Source organism: Cydia pomonella, chromosome 21 (assembly GCF_033807575.1).
Source record: "Cydia pomonella isolate Wapato2018A chromosome 21, ilCydPomo1, whole genome shotgun sequence".
In the NCBI taxonomy this organism is placed as follows: domain Eukaryota; kingdom Metazoa; phylum Arthropoda; class Insecta; order Lepidoptera; family Tortricidae; genus Cydia; species Cydia pomonella.
Window position 1 is genome coordinate 4,553,722 of NC_084723.1, and position 21,089 is coordinate 4,574,810.

Below are 21,089 nucleotides of genomic sequence, written 5' to 3' on the forward strand. Positions count from 1 at the left end.
CTGTGTCTGTCTGTTTAGATATTTGGGTTTATTGTTGCCTATTTTGTATGCTAGGTGTCTGTTTACGGCGAATTTATTTGGTCGTTTTTAGCGCTTTTCGAAGTAACCTAGTTCTTGTAAAAAAAGGATATAAAACAATCAAAAGGTGCAGATACAGGTATTGGTAATATTGAAATCATAAAAAAGCATCTAGGACCAAAACTAAAGGAGGAAAACATGGAGAACTTTTGTATGGAAAATGACCATTAATAAACTAAGGAAAATATTCAACCTTTGGATGCAATTATGCCATCGAAAGTTATTAAGGATACCTAGAAAAAACTGATTCAGAGCGTCGAAATCATAATTTATTGTAAAGTACACTAATTTGCACCTGCAGAAGTCGCTCAGTAGGATGGTCCAACTTTGTATAAAAAAAAAAGTAGAATACATTTTGAATTAATTTTATTTTTAATATTTAATTCAGGCAACAAGGCCCATATTACAAATAAGTTACAGACTAACATATATATGTTAATGACACCAATCATGGGACATTTAAGAGAAAGGTAGGAGTAATTTTGCTATTTCACCGACATCTGTGAAATTTCTACCGCTTTATGCTTTAAAAGTTGAATGTCCAATTCGTCCTTTATGTTTTATGTGTATCTAATGAAAGCTACTTCAATTGGGTTCAATATTATTAACCAGTCATGGGATGTATGGTGCAATTAATTTACAAACCAATAAATATCAATGAAAAATTAAACTTAAGCAGCTCTTTGGCTCTTGTTTATGGTGAAATGTTGCCAGCGATTAAAAACTGATGGTAAACACTTGTTTTACAGGATTTGTCCATACCATCCCATTACTGGTGCCTGTTCCATTATAGGGGTGTTTATTATATGCATTTTATAAACTTGACACTCCCAGCGCGCACATGTTTTTTGCAGAAGTCGCGAAGCGTCTGGTTGACGTAACTGCTGACCGAAGAGCAGCTGGCGGCTTCCTCGCACAACGTATCAGTATTGCGATACAACGAGAAAATGCTGCCAGCATCCTTGGTACAATGCCTCAAGGGCTTATTTTAAATTTAAGCTAGTTATAGTAATACCTCTGTATATACCTATACCTATTATATCAATAAAATAAAATAAAACGACAAAACGGCGTGGCTCGATTAACTCGTCTGGTCTTGTGTCGGATTCAGCAGTTTGCCCCTGAACCTCCGAAACACGACACCCTTCGGCCAGATATCGTCGAGTAGTTTTATCACCACAAGGCTCCCTTTATGCAATAAAAAAAAATTATTTCAGACTCATAGAATCCATATCTTGTTAGTCTCACTTAAACTCGGAATCCTTTAAACTAAATGTTAGCAAATTTATAACGAAATTAAAACTATAAGTTAAATAACCTTACAATGCCTTAATATAGGGCAGTCGAGGCGTCCGGCTAACTCTCAAGATGCTGTTATTGCTGCCTCTCACTCGTCTCAGCAAAAGAGGCTACCCTCTTGCGTATGATGGCATGGAAGCCATCCGTGTGCGCCTCGGCAAACATGACTGACGCACTGCAATGACGAGGCAGCTTTAACAACATCCTGAAGATATTATTGTACTGTATACGGGGCGCTTCGTATGTTTCACCCATAGACTGCACGAGTAGAAGGACGAACAAAACGCTTTAAATAGTGTGAGCAATAATCTCATACAAGAAAATACAAACGAACCCAATTAAATAGCAATCATTTCGACCGGCATATTTTGACATACTTTTAACTAGATAAAACGTTAAGACGTCTACCATCAAGACGTCTCTAAAGCAGAATTATTAATCAGTTAATTTACGTTCATACATTTTTATACAGCAGATTTTTTTCATTCCACCTCTAAATGATGTTTAATTGCTCTTCATTTTGGTATGGATAATTTTAACGTATTTTGTATAAAAACTATGTGTAAAATGAATACCTAATCATAAATTTATTTTTTTGGACCGGGTGGAAGGCGGGTTGTTTATGATGAACAAATGAATATCGTTTAGACGGAGCGGCCATCTGCATTTACCTTTTTCAATTCATAAATTTTATCTTTTTCGTTCCTAAAGTACTAAATGTGACCTAAATGACCAGAATCCTCGATTAGGTTTATAAATACCATCCATCAAAGCCTCACAAAGCCTGAATGGAATCTTAAAGTTCTGACTGAATCAGGGCGGAAACCTTTGTTCGAGTCTAGGAGGCCAATTCTGTTTTACCAATTTGATATCATCCTAAGTGTAAGGCCTGAGTGGACGCTCGAAGCGGAGCGTTCGGCGGGACGTGTAGCGTGGCGTCGGGCTCACAACGGGGTGATTTGAGCAGCGTGCACTAAGGCCGCTCCTATACGTTTGCATTTGTTTAACTTCCACGCCGCATGCCCCGCCCCGCTGCACGCCCAATTCAAGCGTCCACTCAGGCCTTACACTAAGTGTGAGGCCTGAGTGGACGCTCGAAGCGGGGCGTTCGGCGGAGCATGCAGCGTGGCGTGGGGCTCACAAGTGATTTGAGCGGCGGCGTGCATTGAGGCCGCTTCTATAAATTTGAATTTGTTTAACATGCACGCAACACGCCCCGCCCCGCTGCACGCCCAACTTTACCGTCCACTTAGGCCATACAAATGAAAAATCCAAAATTTGTCACTGAAATTTGAACCTATAGTGCAGGGAATACAGTTAATTTTATTTTGTTTGAAAATTGAATGTTTCAAAATAAATGCAACTCTGTTCCAATTGAATATGATTTAAATTTCATCGAACTTAATAAGTCCTATAGGTAAACCTTGGGCCTTACGAGGCTATACATGTAGTTCACATCTGATTTTGACATGATCTTCACGACTTGGCGTTTGACATTTACGTTAGCGTCAGTCTGAACTCAAGTGCATTCCCTTGTCGCACTAATACATCAGTTTTACATACTGCGATCGTGTTTATGTAGTCGTCAACGTATGCGTCAGTGTCAACTCGTGGCACCGCTTGAGTTAGCATTAGCATGCGCCGCTACACCGATCAGCGTGAGAAGCTAACGCTGTTTGATGATTATGAAATGAAATCAGTACCTATGGATATGATTATTGTACGGATAACATCAAAAAGCGCAAATAAGATTATGGATCAAAAGAATTTATCATTCTACCACCAGGACATAATAAATATGTCACATATATTTATACTTTTGATATGGGAACTGTAGAGATATATCCATTTTGTAAAATTATTCCACTCTTGGCACATTGTTTCATCCACTACAATTAATGCTGACTGTACTTATCTATGATTGTGTCTAGAGTCAGACCAAGATAAGTTGGCAGCGATATTGATAGCCCAGACAATGCAACTGTTGTTTAAACGTCAAACTTCTATGTAATTGTGACGTTTACTTAATATTTGCACAAGCTGGGCTATGAAAATCGTTGCCAAGTTAGCTTGGTCGGACTCTGTCTCTTTCAATCCCGCTGTTTTAAAAGTGACACTTATTTTATGATGTGAAAGGCCAATCGTATATTATGATCGACTAAATGTATGAACGGCCTATATTTGGCGCTCGCCGCAATGCGCGGCGCTTGCGTCCAGTCCCCGGCCTTATATGGCTTCAAGAGTCGTTTCACAAGGCATCTCGCTCACACTTGTAAGCGCGTGTGAGATGCCTGCCTGACACGACTCAAGGCCATATCAAAATTAAAATAAAAAAATATCAAATTGGTAAAGTAGAATCGGTCTCTAGACTTTGTTACTGGAGTATTCAGATCAAGAGCGAAATGGAGCGGACGGGAAACCTAACGTTTCTTGCGCAAACTGGCTCGTTGATTTCTTTCCATTATTATTTTCTATATCCATGTGACACAGACATTTTAATTTGATTATAAATTTAAGACCTAATTAAAGACAGACATTGGAATTGTAGATGTGTTTTCTAAAGCGCGAATTATTTAAGTATTTATTTTATAAAAAAAAACCGGTCAAGTGTGAGTCGAATCGACGTAGGTCGCGGTTCGTTTAATAAAAAATACAGATTGTTTAACGGACAACAAAGTTATTATTTAAGTAGGGTTCCCTAAATATAGGAAAATACTTCATTTCTAACTAGATATAAGTGTCCCGGACCCTGGACCCGGGTATGTCCTTAAACTACGTCCAAAAGAGAGGTATAGGCACTGTGACTGTCATCTCGCTTTATGTGGTAGGGCACAGCACAGCGGATGCCATTCCAGATCTAGAGCAGAGCCCAACTGGGGAAGTACCTCCACCTTACAGAAAACCTCAGCCAAATAACACTAAACCCTAATGCTCATCCTCGTAGTGTTGTGCTACTGCCGGTGAGTAAGGTTGCCAGAGCCCAACGATGGTGCGGAGTTTTAAGGTCGGCAACGCGCATGTAACTCTTCTGGAGTTGTATACTCGTAGGTTACGGAGACTGCTCACCATCAGGCGGGCCGAATGCTTGATTGCCACCGACGTAATACCAAAAAATGTGTGTTTAGCAATCATCAACGATTGCGTCATCTCCAACAAGCTATTTCAATATTAAAATGAATATTTGAAAAGCACCTAATAGCCTTCATATTAATCCACCAGTCTGTATAATTAGCCAACTAAGCTACTAAAACTTGAGTTACCTTGGTCGTTCACCCGAAATTCCCAGATGTGAGCCGTCGTACGTGACAAATTACTGTTACTGATACTTTCAGAGATATAATTGGTGAAATGTCTGATACGAGTATCGTGTTACGGTTATGTAAAAAGTTGTTAAACTGAACAAGTGGGACTAAGTATTCTGTGTTATATTTTAGTTTAGAAAAGATAAAAATAAACAGAAAAAGATAGTTTATTATTCAAGTAGGCATATAACAATGCGCTTATGAACGTCAAATAAAGCTACGCCGGCTCTAACTCTACACCTCTGACCCAAGAAGATTTAAATCCCCCCTTAATTGGAGGAGGGTATCCCAATATGGACCGGTAAGAAACTCGGCGGGACACATCTTTTCAAAACATTAAATCTTATAATTAACAAGCATAAAATAAGAGAAATAAAATACAATTTAGATTACTATACAAATCATGGGGACATTTTGTTTAACACATTTAGTAGCAGTAGTAGCAGCAGTAGTAACATAAAATCGCCCAAAAGAGCCCGCTTAGCGGGTCGCTGACAGTGAATGTCTTAAAGTTGTACACTTTTTATACGGATTTGCGAATTTTTATATTATGAGTATTTATCTACTCAGAATCACGATACTAATAGGAGATTTCATTCTATTCGCACCTGGCTGTTGTAAATCCGCACTTAAACACTGCACTTTAAGGTTCACTTTACTGTTACTGAGCGCTGTCACTTTACTGTTACTAAACTTCACTTTATTTTCGGTTACTGACTTGACCACGGAAACTGTTTGACTCGATTGTTTTAGAAAAACACACCGCTATGAAGTTTGCATTGTAAAAAGCGACATCTAGCCATCAATTCAGTAACCAATTTATAGTATATACACTTATGCGGCAATTTTAAATCTTAACACTTTCCTTCTATAACTATGAAAAATGGCAACGGAAGGGAAATGAAAACCTTGGAACACTTATATTATATCATACAAAAATCGAAAAAGCTCGTGATTTTGAGTATTCCTACTTTTTCTTTAGCTTTTTCCTTATATATTTATCCTAGGCCTAAGTTTCCTCTAAAAATTATAATGCCGAATTAAACGCCCCCATTGACATAAAATATTTTTGCATCTATTTCCAGTTCTCCCTTATCAAAAATAGATTTGCTAACCTTCGGTTGAATTACGTATTGATCGATTACTTTTTAAATCGATTGTATTTTAAAGTAAATATGTATATTTCAATTCTTTTTTGTTTCAGCGGCTGGATGGCAACATGAGTCTGACGTTTAATACGTCAGCAAAATGGCTTATCGACATGGCGAATCGGACCGTCATCAACCCGAACACCCTCATAGAAAAATTCTCCCAGAACCGAACGGTTGACGAACCTACTAGAACTCTTCTTCTGACCTTTTATGGAATCCTGGTAGTTATTGGGGCCGCTGGAAACTCACTGGTCGTCATTTCTGTAAGTATTTATAATAAATAACTATAAATTATTTTAATAACTAATGTTCGCTATCAACCCGAACACCCTCATAGAAAAGTTTTCCCAGAATCGAACAGTTGACGATATAATAAAAGTTGTTAGGTATAATAAAAGTGGCACCATTAACTGAATATCAGCAAAAGTGCTTATCTACTTGGCTAACTTGATCGTCATCAACCCGATAAATAGAAATCTCAGAGTCTCAGAACCGAACTGTTGACTAACTAACTCCAACACTTTTTCTGAAGTCCTGTAGTGTCCTGGTAATCATAGACGCTACTGGCAAGTTGCTTGTTGTCATTTCTATATGTAGATATTTATATTTAAAAATACGTATAAGTTAAATCAGTAACAAAATAGCGAAATAGCTTATTGACCCGGCTAACCGGACCACAAACACAATGCGCTCTTAAAAAAAATCTCGCAGAACCAAACTGCTGACGAATAAACGAGCTCTTCTTCTGACATCGTTTGCTGTAATTTCTGAAAGCATTTAATATAATTAAAATTAAACAAAATGGTTCATCAGAAAGTCACCCAATCTCGTTAATAGCCCTTCCTTCTAGTGGCATCTCCATAATGCCGAAAAGCAATCAAGTAGCGCCGACATTTTGACGCGAATTTTGTGAAGTGATGGCTCAATGTGGTCTGCGGGGTTTTATACAATCGATGATTTGAGTTCTTTATTATGTTCATTAAAAAATGTACATAGGCAAATGATTAAGTTATTGATGACGGATATTTTTAATCAAACATTATGATAATTGATATGTAGTAAAGGCAAAAATATGAACAATTATTATGCCGATTATCGATAGAAAATGGTTATACTCATAACATAGCAAAGCATTATGTCGGTTTAAATCTATTTGCTGCTACTCGATGCTCTCTCGAATGAGCAAAGGAGAATGGGCAATTTGTCCCATGGATGTATACTGTTGAGACATATCTCGTTTGAAAGGGTTTACTCTTAGCATTATTTTATTGTATGACACCAACTTTGGATAACGTGCAGGGACTGAGCAATTTAAAAAAAAGAGTGGCCAATATAAACTGTTGTTTTACAAAGTACTTGTTATGTAGCCGGTTGTTAGGTGTTTTGTATGAAAGAATATGAGAAATTCTAGATTTCTGTTTACCACTACTTACGTTTAAGTACGTACAGGGCTGGAATTAGTTGATATAACATATGCTTGAATTAAAAATACTGCTATTAAACACTGAAACTTGCTTGTATACTCAAGCCATATATATCATTTAAAAGACATTTTTATAAGGTATTTTAATATATATATACTTGCACTCAAATGCTTGCAGGGGCGGTAATAAAACGAGTTTTTTCGTTAATTAATTGTGGTAAATGCCGCTTTGTTTGTTCTACCTGGCACTAGATGGAGCCTTGGTAGCAGTTTGGGTAATTTTTACTATTGGTATATACATTTGAGTCATATCCTATTTGGAAGGTCTTCAATTAAGCATTAATTACTTATATGACACCAAAGACCGAAAATGTCCAGGGAAGATGATATTAATAATTTTGATCATGCGCTGCGGCGTAAACTGGAACTAAAAAATGTCATTCATATAGAGTTACTTTTGTAACCATTTACATCACTTTGCATGCCTGAAATATAATGAAAAAGTAATTTATATATTTTTTTAAATTATTACCGCTCAATAAATGGCACTAAACTACTTAATTATGATTTTTCAAATCCTCTCTAGTACTGACATCTTGCGTGCAATAGGAGAACCGAATGAGCGGCATATGCTGGATCCGTATAGACGCTTATAAACGCTAAAAAATGTCACCGAAGAATAAGTTTGTTTAACGGAACTTTGACAATAAACGAGTGGTTACCTTGAACTAGTAAGTTTCGTCTATTTATCTCTCTTGGTCTTACATATTCGAGTGATAAAGGTAGAAAAAAACATTATATTTTTTAAAGTTCGCGTTATGTCCCGCTAGAAACGTTATATAAACTTATTATTAAACATGAAATAAGATTCCTAAGCAATAAGTAGGTAAGTAAATGTATTTATGGAGTAGTTGGAGTACCATAATTAGCAGCAAGAAAATAAATCTAAGTTTATATGTTACTATAAAATAAATCGTAAAAAGGTACTATGTACATACTTGTTTTGTCTCTCTGCAGGAAAATTGTGTAAAAGTGAAACATTTGAGATTGCGTCGCGGTTCAAAGCAACGTTCCCTTCGTTTGCCATATGAATCAGGATTAAATTGTGTAGTTTTAAGTTCTCATGTAAGTGAATTGTCAAATTCTTAGTGAGAATAAAGAATCTTAAACCTAAAATTAACGCAGTGAATACATTACAAGTATCAGCGACTCTTAACTGCTTGCCAAGCTAAGATAGTAGCTGTATTTCGTTCCATTATATATACATATGAAATAAAAAAAATTGAATACATTTAACACCTTTATTTCATATAAATTGAAAAATAACTGACGGCATACATTTTCTTCACGGTCGCAGAAATATTAGCAGGATGAGTCGACAAGTTAATTTAAAGCAAGCATTGGTGAATAGGTGCATCCAGATCCAGATAAGAGAATGCATGGTTATTGCGCCAATCTCGGACCATTTGCGATTGGTTTGCTAAGGGCACCGCTAGCTGGTGCGGATGCACAGAGCACTTATACATACCTTATTAAATAAAAACTTTTGAATACATTTAACATCTTTATTTCATATAAATTGAAAAATAAGTGACGGCATAGATTTTCTTCACGGTCGCACAAATATTATCAGGACGAGTCGACAAGTTATTTTAAAGCAAGCATTGGTGAATAGGTGCATCCAGATCCAGATATGGGAATGCATGGTTATTGCGCCAATCTCGGACCATTTGCGATTAGTTTGCTAGCTGGAGCGGGTTAACGAAAAACAGTAACTGAGGACGCTAACTGGCGCGGACGCGTGCGACGAATTTTACCTACAAAGGCACCCGCGCGCGTGCACCCGCTCCGTGCACTCGCGCCAGCTAGCAAACGCCCTTAACCTTTTGAACGTCAAGAACATCTAAAGGCGCCGTCACTAGACATGATTTAAGGGCCATGAACACATTAATGATTATAGCTGTTATAATCGCTGTCAAAGTCCCTAATGTAATACTCATGCATTTTCAAGCTCACTTGCGCCCGTGACCTTGGCATGTGAGTAACGTTTTTGTTATGGCGTTGAAAGGGTAAAGTATCAATGTCGTAATGCGTCGCTAGCGCGTTATTTTCAAATCGCACCCGTGCTCCCGTGTTGGACTGCACACGCGGTGTACACTTCTTGATATTGTAACCGTTTGTGCGCCTAGATAACACAAGTACACATACACAACTCACAAAATGCTCGCGTGTGTTCTTGTTTCTATGTAAAGTACGTCTTCTAGGGCCGCGGATTGGACCCTCGCGACCGGCGGGGCGGTGAGCGGCATACATTGGTCGCAATGCAAGCTGTAAAGCTAGTGCAGTGCATGAGGTACGCGCGGCTTTCTCTCACCACATCTTTAGGTGTTCTTGCCGTTCAAAAGGCTAAAAGCACCTAATGAGGGTGCTTTACATTAGCTAGATGCCGGCCCACACGCCGATCCGGTGTGCAGGCTAAGGAAATCGCTATGTAGGCCAATTCGAAAGTGCAACTGACATTAAACCAATTTTAGAATAATATTGGAATGATACCATTTATCTGTCATTCGTGCGTTCATTTCGCACTTATACGCATGTATTTGTGTGAGCGAGATGCCCGCAACTAACTGATATGATTCCAATATTACTCTAATATCGGTGTGCACGCCCCTTTTTATTCATAAGCAAGGTAAGATTGAACCACTATAGAAGGCAGCGAAGAGGCCGGCAATGGAACTGGTAGCGTTTGATGGAGACAATCAGTTTTCTGTCAAATGCAAGTTCAAATTGGCCTGACTGTCTCACTCGCACACCGGAGCACCGTTTCATATAAGCGTACTTTGTTATATCCAATCGACCCGCTCTATTCAGTAGGTTTCATTATCTCGATCCATCAGTTAGTAACAATCTCTTCAATCTGGTGGATCGAGATGGTGGATCCTACTGGACAGATGGAACCTATGGATAGGAAAACGTTATGCTCAACAATTTGGTAGCAGAAGCGATGTGATTTTTTTAAATCGCGACTGTGTCATTGACATAATATATCTGAGGACGGGCCTTACGGGCAATAAGAATGGGGCCAGTACAGCGGTGTTACGCACACGAGTTTGAGCCAATCGTGCAGTCTAACGCCACAAGTGCCACAACGTGATTGGTTGACGAGTTCGCATTACGCACGCGATTGATCGCATCTAGTTGCGTTAGACAGCACGATTGGCTCGAATTTGTGAATGACACAACTGAACTAGCACTATCGTTATTGCCCCTAAGGTCGGTCTTTAGATATATGGTAAGCGTCAGGATGGCGGTGGACCTCAGCGAATTTCAAAGAAATATTTATAACCATATTGTACCTTCTGTGTACCTCAGTGTACCTTTAATAGAAACCAGTGTACCTTTCCCCAAAACGAGATATTTTACAAAACGGTCCACCCGCCAACCTGACGTCAGGATGGCGGGTGGACCTATGAAATCTTGCATTATACCGCACTAAAAGTATGCAGTTATATTGTGCATGAGTTTAGCCTAGCTTGTTTTGGGGAGAGGTACACCGGTTTCTATTTCTATTTACAGAGGTACACTGAAGGTACAGTCACCATCATATATATCGCAGCGGCCAAGGTACCCACGAATATCTGAACATGCCTCTACTGTCAAGAGGTTAGAGTGCGTGTTTAGATATCTATGAGCACCTCGGCCACTCCGATATATCTGATGGCGACTGTACCATATAACTGCATACTTTTAGTGCGGTATAATGTAAGGTTTCATAGGTCCAACCGCAATCCTGACGTCAGAATGGCGGGTGGAGTTTTTCTTAAATATCTTGTTTTGGGTTAGGTACACAGAAGGTACAGTATGTTTATACTTACTTACTGCTGTGGCGCAGCGACCCGAAGTGGATCTTGGCCTCCGACACCAAAGACCGCCATGCTTCTCTGTCCAAAACCGTTTCCATCTAGTCGACGGCGCCGAGTTCGCTAAGGTCTTTTTGCATTTCGTCTCTCCAGCGGGACCTACCTAGGACGTCTAGACGGTCTTCGGCCATTTGGAACTTCAGAGTACGCCCTCCAGGCTGCACGATCCTCACCCATCTGGACTACGTGCCCGAGTCATCGGAGTCTGGCAGCGTGAAAAATCCTAGGACCCACACGTGGAGAGGATGGAACCTGGAGACTCCACAGGAATCAGGAGATTGAAGATCTGGTGTCCGAGCCGAACGTCATTGGATGTTTATAAATATTTCTTTGAAATTCGCTGAGGTCCACCCGCCATCTAGACGCCAGATGTCAATGCCGAGTGCGACCGCCCTTAAAGCGGTGTATTATCTCTAGTCTCTCCAATATGTTCTCGTAGTGGGTCCACAGAGTTTATTTTAAGTGTTATCATAAACAGTGTTCACCAGCGGGTCTACGGGTACCTAATTATTTTTACCATGGGCCGACCATGAACACGATTCTATTTTGAACCCGTTGCCCGCGTAGCTACTTCAGTCTTAGGCGGTATATACTCTACACCACGTTCACAAAAGATTGATATTTTAGGTAAAAACTCACATTTCGCTATATTTGTCCATAGTAAATACTAATTCAAAAACTACTGAAGGGCCTAAAATCTTCTGTGATAGTAATGTAGAAATAAATACTGTTGACAGGCGGTCAACGGTATTTAGTACAATAATTACACTAAAACAATTCGTATAGAATACAGAACCTATGAATAATATATACCTAGAGAATCTAACTTTAATGCAATAATATAATTGAACAAAAGAAATACATTAGTACGAGTAGTACGATCAACCTATATGTCTATTTTTAATAGTCTTAATGTTCGTGTATTGGTTCTGTATTCTATGGCCATTAATTATGCTTTATTTTTCAACTTTCTTTGACTACACACAAGTACACATTATATTTGCTTTTTTCTTGAACTTTATCTTGCCCATGTTCGATTCTTCTTATGTCGATGCATCCTCATTATTGCCGTATGGTTTCTGAAAATATAATAACAGTTTTTGTATTGTTTTCTAATACCTATGTTTGAAGTCGGTTTCCTATTTTTAAGAGAAGTTTTTTTTCATGTAAGTACCGTCAAGTGGGGTAAATTAGAGCAGATGGGATACCTATCGACAATTATGTCAATAAACAGTTTTACGTTCCATCAAGAATTGAGAGGTTGCCTCAATTCCTCATGGAACCCATGATGTAAGCTAGACCTTTACACAAATATTCCTTAAACCTCGTTAAGCAAGTAGCTTCTTTACAAACATAACAAAGAAGACAAATCGTCTAGCGTGAAATACGCATCGTTAAAGAGTTCTTTTCTGGTCCTGATCAGAAGTTCCACTTCTTCAAATAGCACTTTTTTGAATGGCAATGCCTGGTCTGTTGATGAAACTAAAAAATGCCTATAAGATTTGGGGAGTTCCCTTAATTCCTCGTGGTTTTGTCAAAAATAGGACCATCTTGGAACTATATACCCACTTTCAAACCATAACTAATTTTCAACATTGGTTCAGAAATGACGAAGATCTTACTTAACATATATACAAAAAAAAGTTTTTGTAGTCGGTTAAAAAGTAGTATCTTTACAATCCTTCCGTCCTTTTATTAAGAAGGGATGACTACTACAATTTGCTTACTAAGTAAGTACTTACTTACTATTAGTATCAGATTGGAGTCGACTCGAGAGTCGATAAAATGGGCGTCGCTACCCTTTCCGGGTGGGGGGATTTCACCGCATGAAAAAGAGACACATATAGTGAGTTCTTACTGTTCTACCAAACTACATATATAAAGTAGTCGTACTTTTTGAGTCAAATTAGTTTCATTCTAAAGGTGCGACGTAATGGCCTGAAGCACGCTCTTAGCATACCTAGTTATACTATTTGATGGATATTGGTGTCAATTTATAATACGTTTAATTATTCATTGTCTTTACCTAATTATCTTTACCTTTTGCCTACCGGTTTGGCCTAGTGGGTAGTGACCCTGCCTATGAAGCCGATGGTCCCGAGTTTGAATCGCGTAAGGGCATTTCTTTGTGTGATGAACACAGATATTTGTTCCTAAGGCATGCGTGTTTTCTATGTATATTCGTAAATATATATTTATCTAAATAAGTATGTTTAACGTCGCCTAGTACCCATAGTACAAGCTTTGATTAGTTTGGGGCCAATCTGTGTAAGATTGTCCCTACATATTTATTTATTTATTACCTAACGTAACCTACATTAGGTAAGCATTTAGTTTTGTTGGGATATAAAATGGTTAATGATAAAAACTAATACTTTTACCAGCATTTTAACTTTATATTCATGTATTCGAAACCTATACATTTATGACAATAACTTTTTGTAGTATATGCAACTGCTGTGTTTCCTTTACGCTCACATCTACCTCACTTTTGCAAGACGATAAGATTTTTTATTAACAATAACTTGTCCGTATTCGAACTGTCTGGCTACCCGGCTAGCCGTGGCTCTGTACCCGGATTTTATACTCTGAAACTAGAACTAGTGACAGATAAGAGTCGATTGATGTTTTTTTTAAAGATACTTATACTTAAATAGAATTACTTACCTATGTTTAATTAAAAGAAAGACTACTTATACATAATAATCCTTACAGTTTTAACCTATTTAACCTACCTACCTACTATAGTAGCAGTTCAGTTCACTTAGTAGAAATACCTGTTCTAAGAATAATGAAAAAGAAAGAAGAGTAATAAAAATAAAGAATCTGGAAGTCGTTGAGGTGTTCCGTTCTTCATCAGCAATTTCTACTTCATCAAATGTCACTTTATTGAGTAAAAATGCTTGTAATATTGATGAAAATCCTAAAATGACTATATGTATGCCTATCCTATACAATATGAGAAGCTCCTTCGGTTTCTCGTAGAACCTATCATCAGAACTGGACCTTGACACAAATGTTCCTTAAAAGCCTTACATGCTATAAACGAAATAAATAAAAAAACCGCCTAAGGTAAAATACTTGTCGTTGAAGAAATCCATTTTGCTCAATATCAGCAGTTTCACTTCATCAAATGTCACTTGTTCAAATAAAAAAAACTTGATATGTTGACGAAAATCCTCAATTCCTCCCAATTGAGAATTCAAATCGATTTAAAATCCTCAATTCCTCATTGAATCCATCATCATAACTGGACCTTGACACAAATGTTTCCTAAGAACCTAGCTTGCTACAAACTTAACAAAGAATAAGAATCGCGCGCGTTGAAGAGTTCCGTTCTGGTCAATATCACTAACTTGTTTAAATAAAAATGCTTGATATGTTGACGAGAATCCAAACATTACTGTATGTATTGTATGCCTATAAGATTTGAGGAATTTCTTCGATTTCTCATGGAACCCATCATCAGAACTAGACCTTATGACACAAATATCTTCAAGAACTTTACTTGCTACAAAATAAACAAATAAAACATATCGCGCGCGAATTGGCGAGTTCCATTTTGGCCAGCATCAGCTGTTGCGTTTCGTCAAATGTCACTTTTTAATAAAAATGCTTGATATGTAAATAAAAATCCAGAAATTATAAGATGTCAGGAATTCCCTCGATTATTTATGAAACCCATCATGAGAACTGAACATTGATATAAATACACCTTAAGAACGTTACTCGCTACAAGCTTAATAAAGAATACAAAACGCGTGCGTTGAAAAGTTCCGTTCTGGACAACATCAGCAGTTCCACTTGATCAAATATAACTTTTTTTAAATAAAACACCTAGAGATATTGATGAAAAAAAAACTATATGTATTTCTATAAGGTTTGAGCTGTCCATCATCAGACCTAGACACTAGACACTGGTGTCTAGCACAGATATTTCTTAAGAACCTTACTTTCTACAAACTTAAAAGTTCCGAGGAATTGTTCGGATTAATCTCTGCCGCCTCTTTCCGTCACCACTTTACGCTACATCATTTATATCTTCACCACTTAGATGGTTGGCAATCCTCAACTGTGCATTTCTCTAGAAACTTTCTGCCTCATACAGCTAAACTATGAAATGATCTGTCGCATGCGGTATTTCCGGCCCAATACGATCTTTAAAACTTTAAGGAAATAGCGTATTCCTATCTTAAATGCCGGCACCGCACTTACAATCCCTATGGTGTAACAGATGTCCATGGCCAGCGGTAATTGCTTACCATCAGTTGATTCGTCTGCTAGTTTGCCTCTTATATCACAACAAACAAAAAATGAAAATATCTCGCGCGTTGAAGAGTTCCGTTTTAGTCAACATCACTAGTTCCACTTCATCAAATGCCACTAATGTGAATAAAAAAAGCTAAAGATATTGATGAAAATCCAAAATGACTATATGCCTATAAGAATTGAGGAGAATGAGGAGTTCCCTCGCTTTCTCATGAAACACATCATCAGAACTGTACTTCGACAAAAATGTTTCTTGAGAATCTTACTCGCTACAAACTTAACAACGAAGAAAAATTGCGCGCGTTGGAGTTCCGTTTTGGTCAACATCAGTAGTTCCACATCATCAAATGTCACTTTTGTGAATAAAACTTGATAATATGTTGATGAAAATCCAATAAGTACTATATATATACCTATAACATTTAAGAAATTCCCTCGATTCTTCATGGGACCCATCTTCAGACCTTTACCTTGACACAAATGTTCCTTAAAACCTTAAAACTTAAAACTTACTTGCTACAAACTTAACTAATAAAACAAATCGCGCGCGAGTTGGCGAGTTCCATTCTGGTCAACATCAGCTGTTACACTTAGTCAAATGATAATTTTTTAATAAAAATGCTTGATATGTAAATAAAATCCCAGAAATTATTTCATGTATGCCTATAAGATTTTAGGAATTCCCTCGATTCTTCATGAAACCCATCATCAGAACTGTACTTTGTCTAAAATGTTTCTTAAGAACCTTACTTGCTACAAACTTAACGAAGAAAAATTGCACGCGTTGGAGTTCCGTTCTGGTCAACATCAGTAGTTCCACATCATCAAATGTCACTTTTGTGAATAAAAGTTGATAATATGTTGATGAAAATCCAATAAGTACTACATATATGCCTATAGCATTTAAGAAATTCCCTCGATTCTTCATGGGACCCATCATCAGACCTTTACCTTGTCACAAATGTTCCTAAAAACCTTAATACTTAAAACTTACTTGCTACAAACTTAGCTAATAAAACAAATCGCGCGCGAGTTGGCGAGTTCCATTCTGGTCAACATCAGCTGTTACACTTAGTCAAATGACAATTTTTTAATAAAAATGCTTGATATGTAAATAAAATCCCAGAAATTATTACATGTATGCCTATAAGATTTTAGGAATTCCCTCGATTCTTCATGAAACCCATCATCAGAACTGTACTTTGTCAAAAATGTTTCTTAAGAACCTTACTTGCTACAAACTTAACGAAGAAAAATTGCACGCGTTGGAGTTCCGTTCTGGTCAACATCAGTAGTTCCACATCATCAAATGTCACTTTTGTGAATAAAAGTTGATAATATGTTGATGAAAATCCAATAAGTACTACATATATGCCTATAGCATTTAAGAAATTCCCTCGATTCTTCTTGGGACCCATCTTCAGACCTTTACCTTGACACAAATGTTCCTAAAAACCTTAATACTTAAAACATACTTGCTACAAACTTAACTAATAAAACAAATCGCGCGCGAGTTGGCGAGTTCCATTCTGGTCAACATCAGCTGGTACTTTTAGTCAAATGACACTTTTTTTAATAATAATGCTTGATATGTAAATAAAATCCCAGAAATTATTACATGTATGCCTAAAAGATTTTAGGAATTCCCTCGATTCTTCATGAAACCCATCATCAGAACTGGACATTGATGTATTAAGTACACCTTAAGAACCTTACTCACTACAAGCTTAATAAAGAATACAAAACGTGTGCGTTGAAAAGTTCCGTTCTGGAACACATCAGCAGTTCCACTTGATTAAATGTCGCTTTTTTTTTTAATAAAACGCCTAAAGATATTGATGTAAATCCAAAAAAAAACTATATGTATTTCTATAAGGTTTGAGGTATCTATCAGATCTGGATCTAGACACAGATGTTTCTTAACAACCTTACTTTCTACAAACTTATCAGGACAAATCTATTACGGCGAGTGTTCCATCGAATTGCTCGGATTAATACTTGTCGCCTCTTTTCGTCAGCGCTCTACGCTACAACATTTTTATTTTCACCACTTAGATGATTGGCAGTCCTCAACTGTGCATTTCTATAGAAACTTCCTGCCTCATACAGCTAAACTATGAAATGATCTGTCGCCTGCGGTATTTCCGGACCAATACGACATTTAAAACTTTAAGAAAACAGCGTATTCCAATCTTAAAGGCCAGCACCGAACTTACAACCCCTATGGTTTAGCAGGTGTCCATGGGCGGCGGTAATCGCTTACCATCAGGTGTGACGTCTGCTCGTTTGCCTCTTATATCAAAAAAAAAACAAAGAAGAAAAATCTCGCACGTTCAAGAGTTCCGTTTTGGTCAACATCAGAAGTTCCACTTCATTAAATGCCACTAGTGGGAATTAAAAAGCTTAAAGTATTGATGAAAATCCAAAATTACTATATGCCTATAAGATTTGAGGTGTTCCCTCGCTTCCTCATGGAACCCATCGTCAGACCTTTACCTTGACACAAAGGTTCCTAAAAACCTTGGTACTTGAAACTTACTCGCTTACAAAGAAGACAAATCACGCGCGTGGAAGAGTTCCGTTTCTGAACAACATCAGCAGTTCCACTTCACCAAATGTACTTACTTACCACCCATTTATTTGAAACAGTACCTAGGTACTCCATTTTGATGCCGCCAGCTTAAAACTTCAATGGCCTCAGTGTCCGATGAATAACTTAAAAATGCTGAAAGTAATAACAATTATAATAAGTTGGGGAGTAGCGACCTTACACATCCGAGTGCTCCTGGGGAGTTCTGTTACCGGACATACAATAATAATAACAATAAATAAATATTATAGGGACATTCTTACACAAATTGACTGAGTCCCACGGCAAGCCGAGAAGGCTTGTTTTGTGGGTACTCATACAACGACATAATAATATATAATATACAAATACTTAAATACATAGAAAACATCCATGACTCAGGAACAAATATCTGTGCTCATCACACAAATAATGCCCTTACCGGGATTCAAACCCAGGATCATCGACTTACTAGACCAAACCGGTCGTGAAAAAAAGAGCAAAAAAAAAGAAAAAAGAATGATATGTTAAAAGAAAATGCGATTTGGAAACGTTATTCGCCACTTAAAACACTTTATATATCTGGTTCACAGCATTTATTTGGTGCTGATATAATGCCTGCAATATTACCCGAGTACAGTCAGCGTCAAATACTTTGTAGCAACCAAAGTAGCCAATAGTTCGGTACACCATATATTAGTATGGTGTACCGAACTATTTGGCCACTTTGACTGCTACAAAATATTTGACGCTGACTGTACATTAAAATATGAATAAATTATCATAAATTCAAAAGATGGTTCATTTTTACGGGGAAAAATGGCTTTCATGTAAAATGTTTGTCAGACATATTTTTTGAAGTATAGTACAATCATTAACTTAGAAATATAGGTAACATTTCACGAATAAAAATACGGTAAAACATATTTTTAATTATTTTTTTAACTTATCCTACGCAAAATAGAATTGGAGAAACTGACATAGGGACTATCATTCGACACGACACGTATAGTAAAGTATGAATCCGCTCTAAGTCCCCTTACATAGACAGTGGGAAGTAAAATAATTCTTGTTCTGAAAACAATAAAATGTAAAATGATTAGGTAGGACAATCCAAACTTCTAAGGTCGCGTAGATCAGAAGTAGATATGAATTTGTTCGACAATACGGAAACTTTTCAGCATTTACATTGGCGCATTTTTTTCTGGAATACTATCTAAATTGCACTTTGTATATATGCTACATTTTTTATATAATTTGGAGCCTTTATTTTCCATGGAGTCGAACGCTATATAGCAGCTATACGAGAAAAAATAATACTTTTATCTTACCTACCCCATGAATAGTGAAGATCATCAAGGAGCATACTCTCTGAGATCAATGGAATGGAGTGCCTTTCGATTGGAGAAAATTATAGCGTATTAGAAATATACTATTTTGTAATTACAATGTTGAATATTTTAAATTGCGTGTTTTGACAATTATTGTTGACAATATTACATTCAGAGTCATCTTGACATAACTTTAGAAAACCATAAACTAGTCTATACTTTTTAAAATGATGGAGTAAGACTGACGAGATTACCGCTATGTATAAATGTTTTACGTCAAGTAGAATTTTGCTTTAGAGCGACATCTGGCGTTGAGTAGAAAAGTTAAGGCGTAATTAACTACAATTAATTAACTCATTAAATGGTTTTATTTTGGTCCCTGCAACGATTTGACCCCAGTTATACTATACGAAAAATAGCTTATAAAAATACTTTTCATATGATATACATGGCATTTGTATACACTCTTATTTCGCTGTGTATCAAGTAATTTTTAGAATGACGATTTTTTAAAACTGTACATTGTGTCCCTTTAAATACTTTATCATTGGTGTTGATACAAAAAACATAAAGCATTTTTTATATTCTTTCGAATAAAATACGCTAAAACTTTTTATATCCCGCGTATAAGGAAATATAACTGCTTCTATGCGCAACTTCTTTTTTTATATAGCTCGGTCCCTGCAAGTGGTCCAAGGTTGGTGCCATACAATAAAATAATACTACGATTAAGAGCTTTAAAACGACATATGTCTCAACAGTATACATCCATGGGACACTCCCCATACAAAAGTGCCCATTGTCCTTTCCACAATTTTTAAAAGTGTTATAAATCATATCATTCACGACGACGCGTATGCCTTGACACATAATTTTATGTAGTTAAAGGTTAAATTTGACAAATCCGCGCGTCATTGTGGATGACACGTACGATATAAGCCGATTACCGATATACCTTTGTATGTCTAGTGTTGCAAAAAAGGAGAATAATATTATTCACCAGTACTTATAGGTTGTAGTTTAATCCTGCCAAAAGAAATCTTTCACGCTTACATATTTAGCATTATTATTTTTTATACTACGTCGGTGGCAAACAAGCATACGGCGTGCCTGATGGTAAGCAGTATCCGTAGCCTATGTACGCCTGCAACTCCATTATCACTCATTATAATCAGTGTATCATTATCATTACCATTATCATTATGTACTCGTAGTGTAGACACATGATTATTCGTAGACGACTCTGTAATAATTTTGCTCTGAAAATTTTACGCTATTTATATATAACGGAAAATTATTACTATAGGTAACATTTACATATCAGAGTCATGAAACCAACCATAACATACACATTTTAGGCTCCTAATTAAGTTAATGGGTATAATATAAGCCTATCTGACTTAACACTTGAAGTAATCACTTTATGGCAGAAACGGTAGGACGAACTGTAACAGTAAAATAGTAATTATACCCTACTTTATGGTCTTCGAAGATAAGAGAATACATTATAGAAAGACATTAGATATTATAATCGTGTTTAGCCAACCATGTATATTGATATTATGACGAGTAATGTGTTTGCAATGAACCCACAAATAAAACTAAGATTAAAAATAGGTACTTTTTCAAATGGGAAACCTAACGACATTTCTAAAAGAAGTCTCCGATTATATCCTTTACTGTAATTTGTTGGAATGTTTTCTCTAAAATCATCATTATGAAAAACACATTGTGTAGCAACCATTTG

The 21,089-nt window shown here is 37.0% G+C and overlaps 1 protein-coding gene and 1 long non-coding RNA gene across 4 annotated transcripts in view; one reads left to right on the forward strand and one right to left on the reverse strand.

Moving 5' to 3' along the window:
* Positions 1-21,089, forward strand: part of LOC133529675 (neuropeptide F receptor) — a 114,533-nt gene that overhangs the window by 61,995 nt on the left and 31,449 nt on the right. Inside the window, exon 2 of the mRNA XM_061867446.1 lies at positions 5,884-6,093. Within this exon, the coding sequence (XP_061723430.1) occupies positions 5,884-6,093 (210 nt within the window). The remainder of the gene's footprint in view (positions 1-5,883; positions 6,094-21,089) is intronic.
* LOC133529514 (uncharacterized) lies at positions 11,993-20,154 on the reverse strand. Of its 3 annotated transcripts, XR_009801149.1 has the most exons (3): positions 19,347-20,154; positions 18,095-18,167; positions 11,993-12,252 (listed from the first exon to the last, which is right to left on the reverse strand). It is a non-coding gene; the product is annotated as an uncharacterized LOC133529514 (long non-coding RNA). The 3 variants fall into 3 exon arrangements; XR_009801147.1 differs by lacking the exons at positions 18,095-18,167; positions 19,347-20,154 and adding an exon at positions 12,920-16,812; XR_009801148.1 differs by lacking the exons at positions 18,095-18,167; positions 19,347-20,154 and adding an exon at positions 12,916-16,812.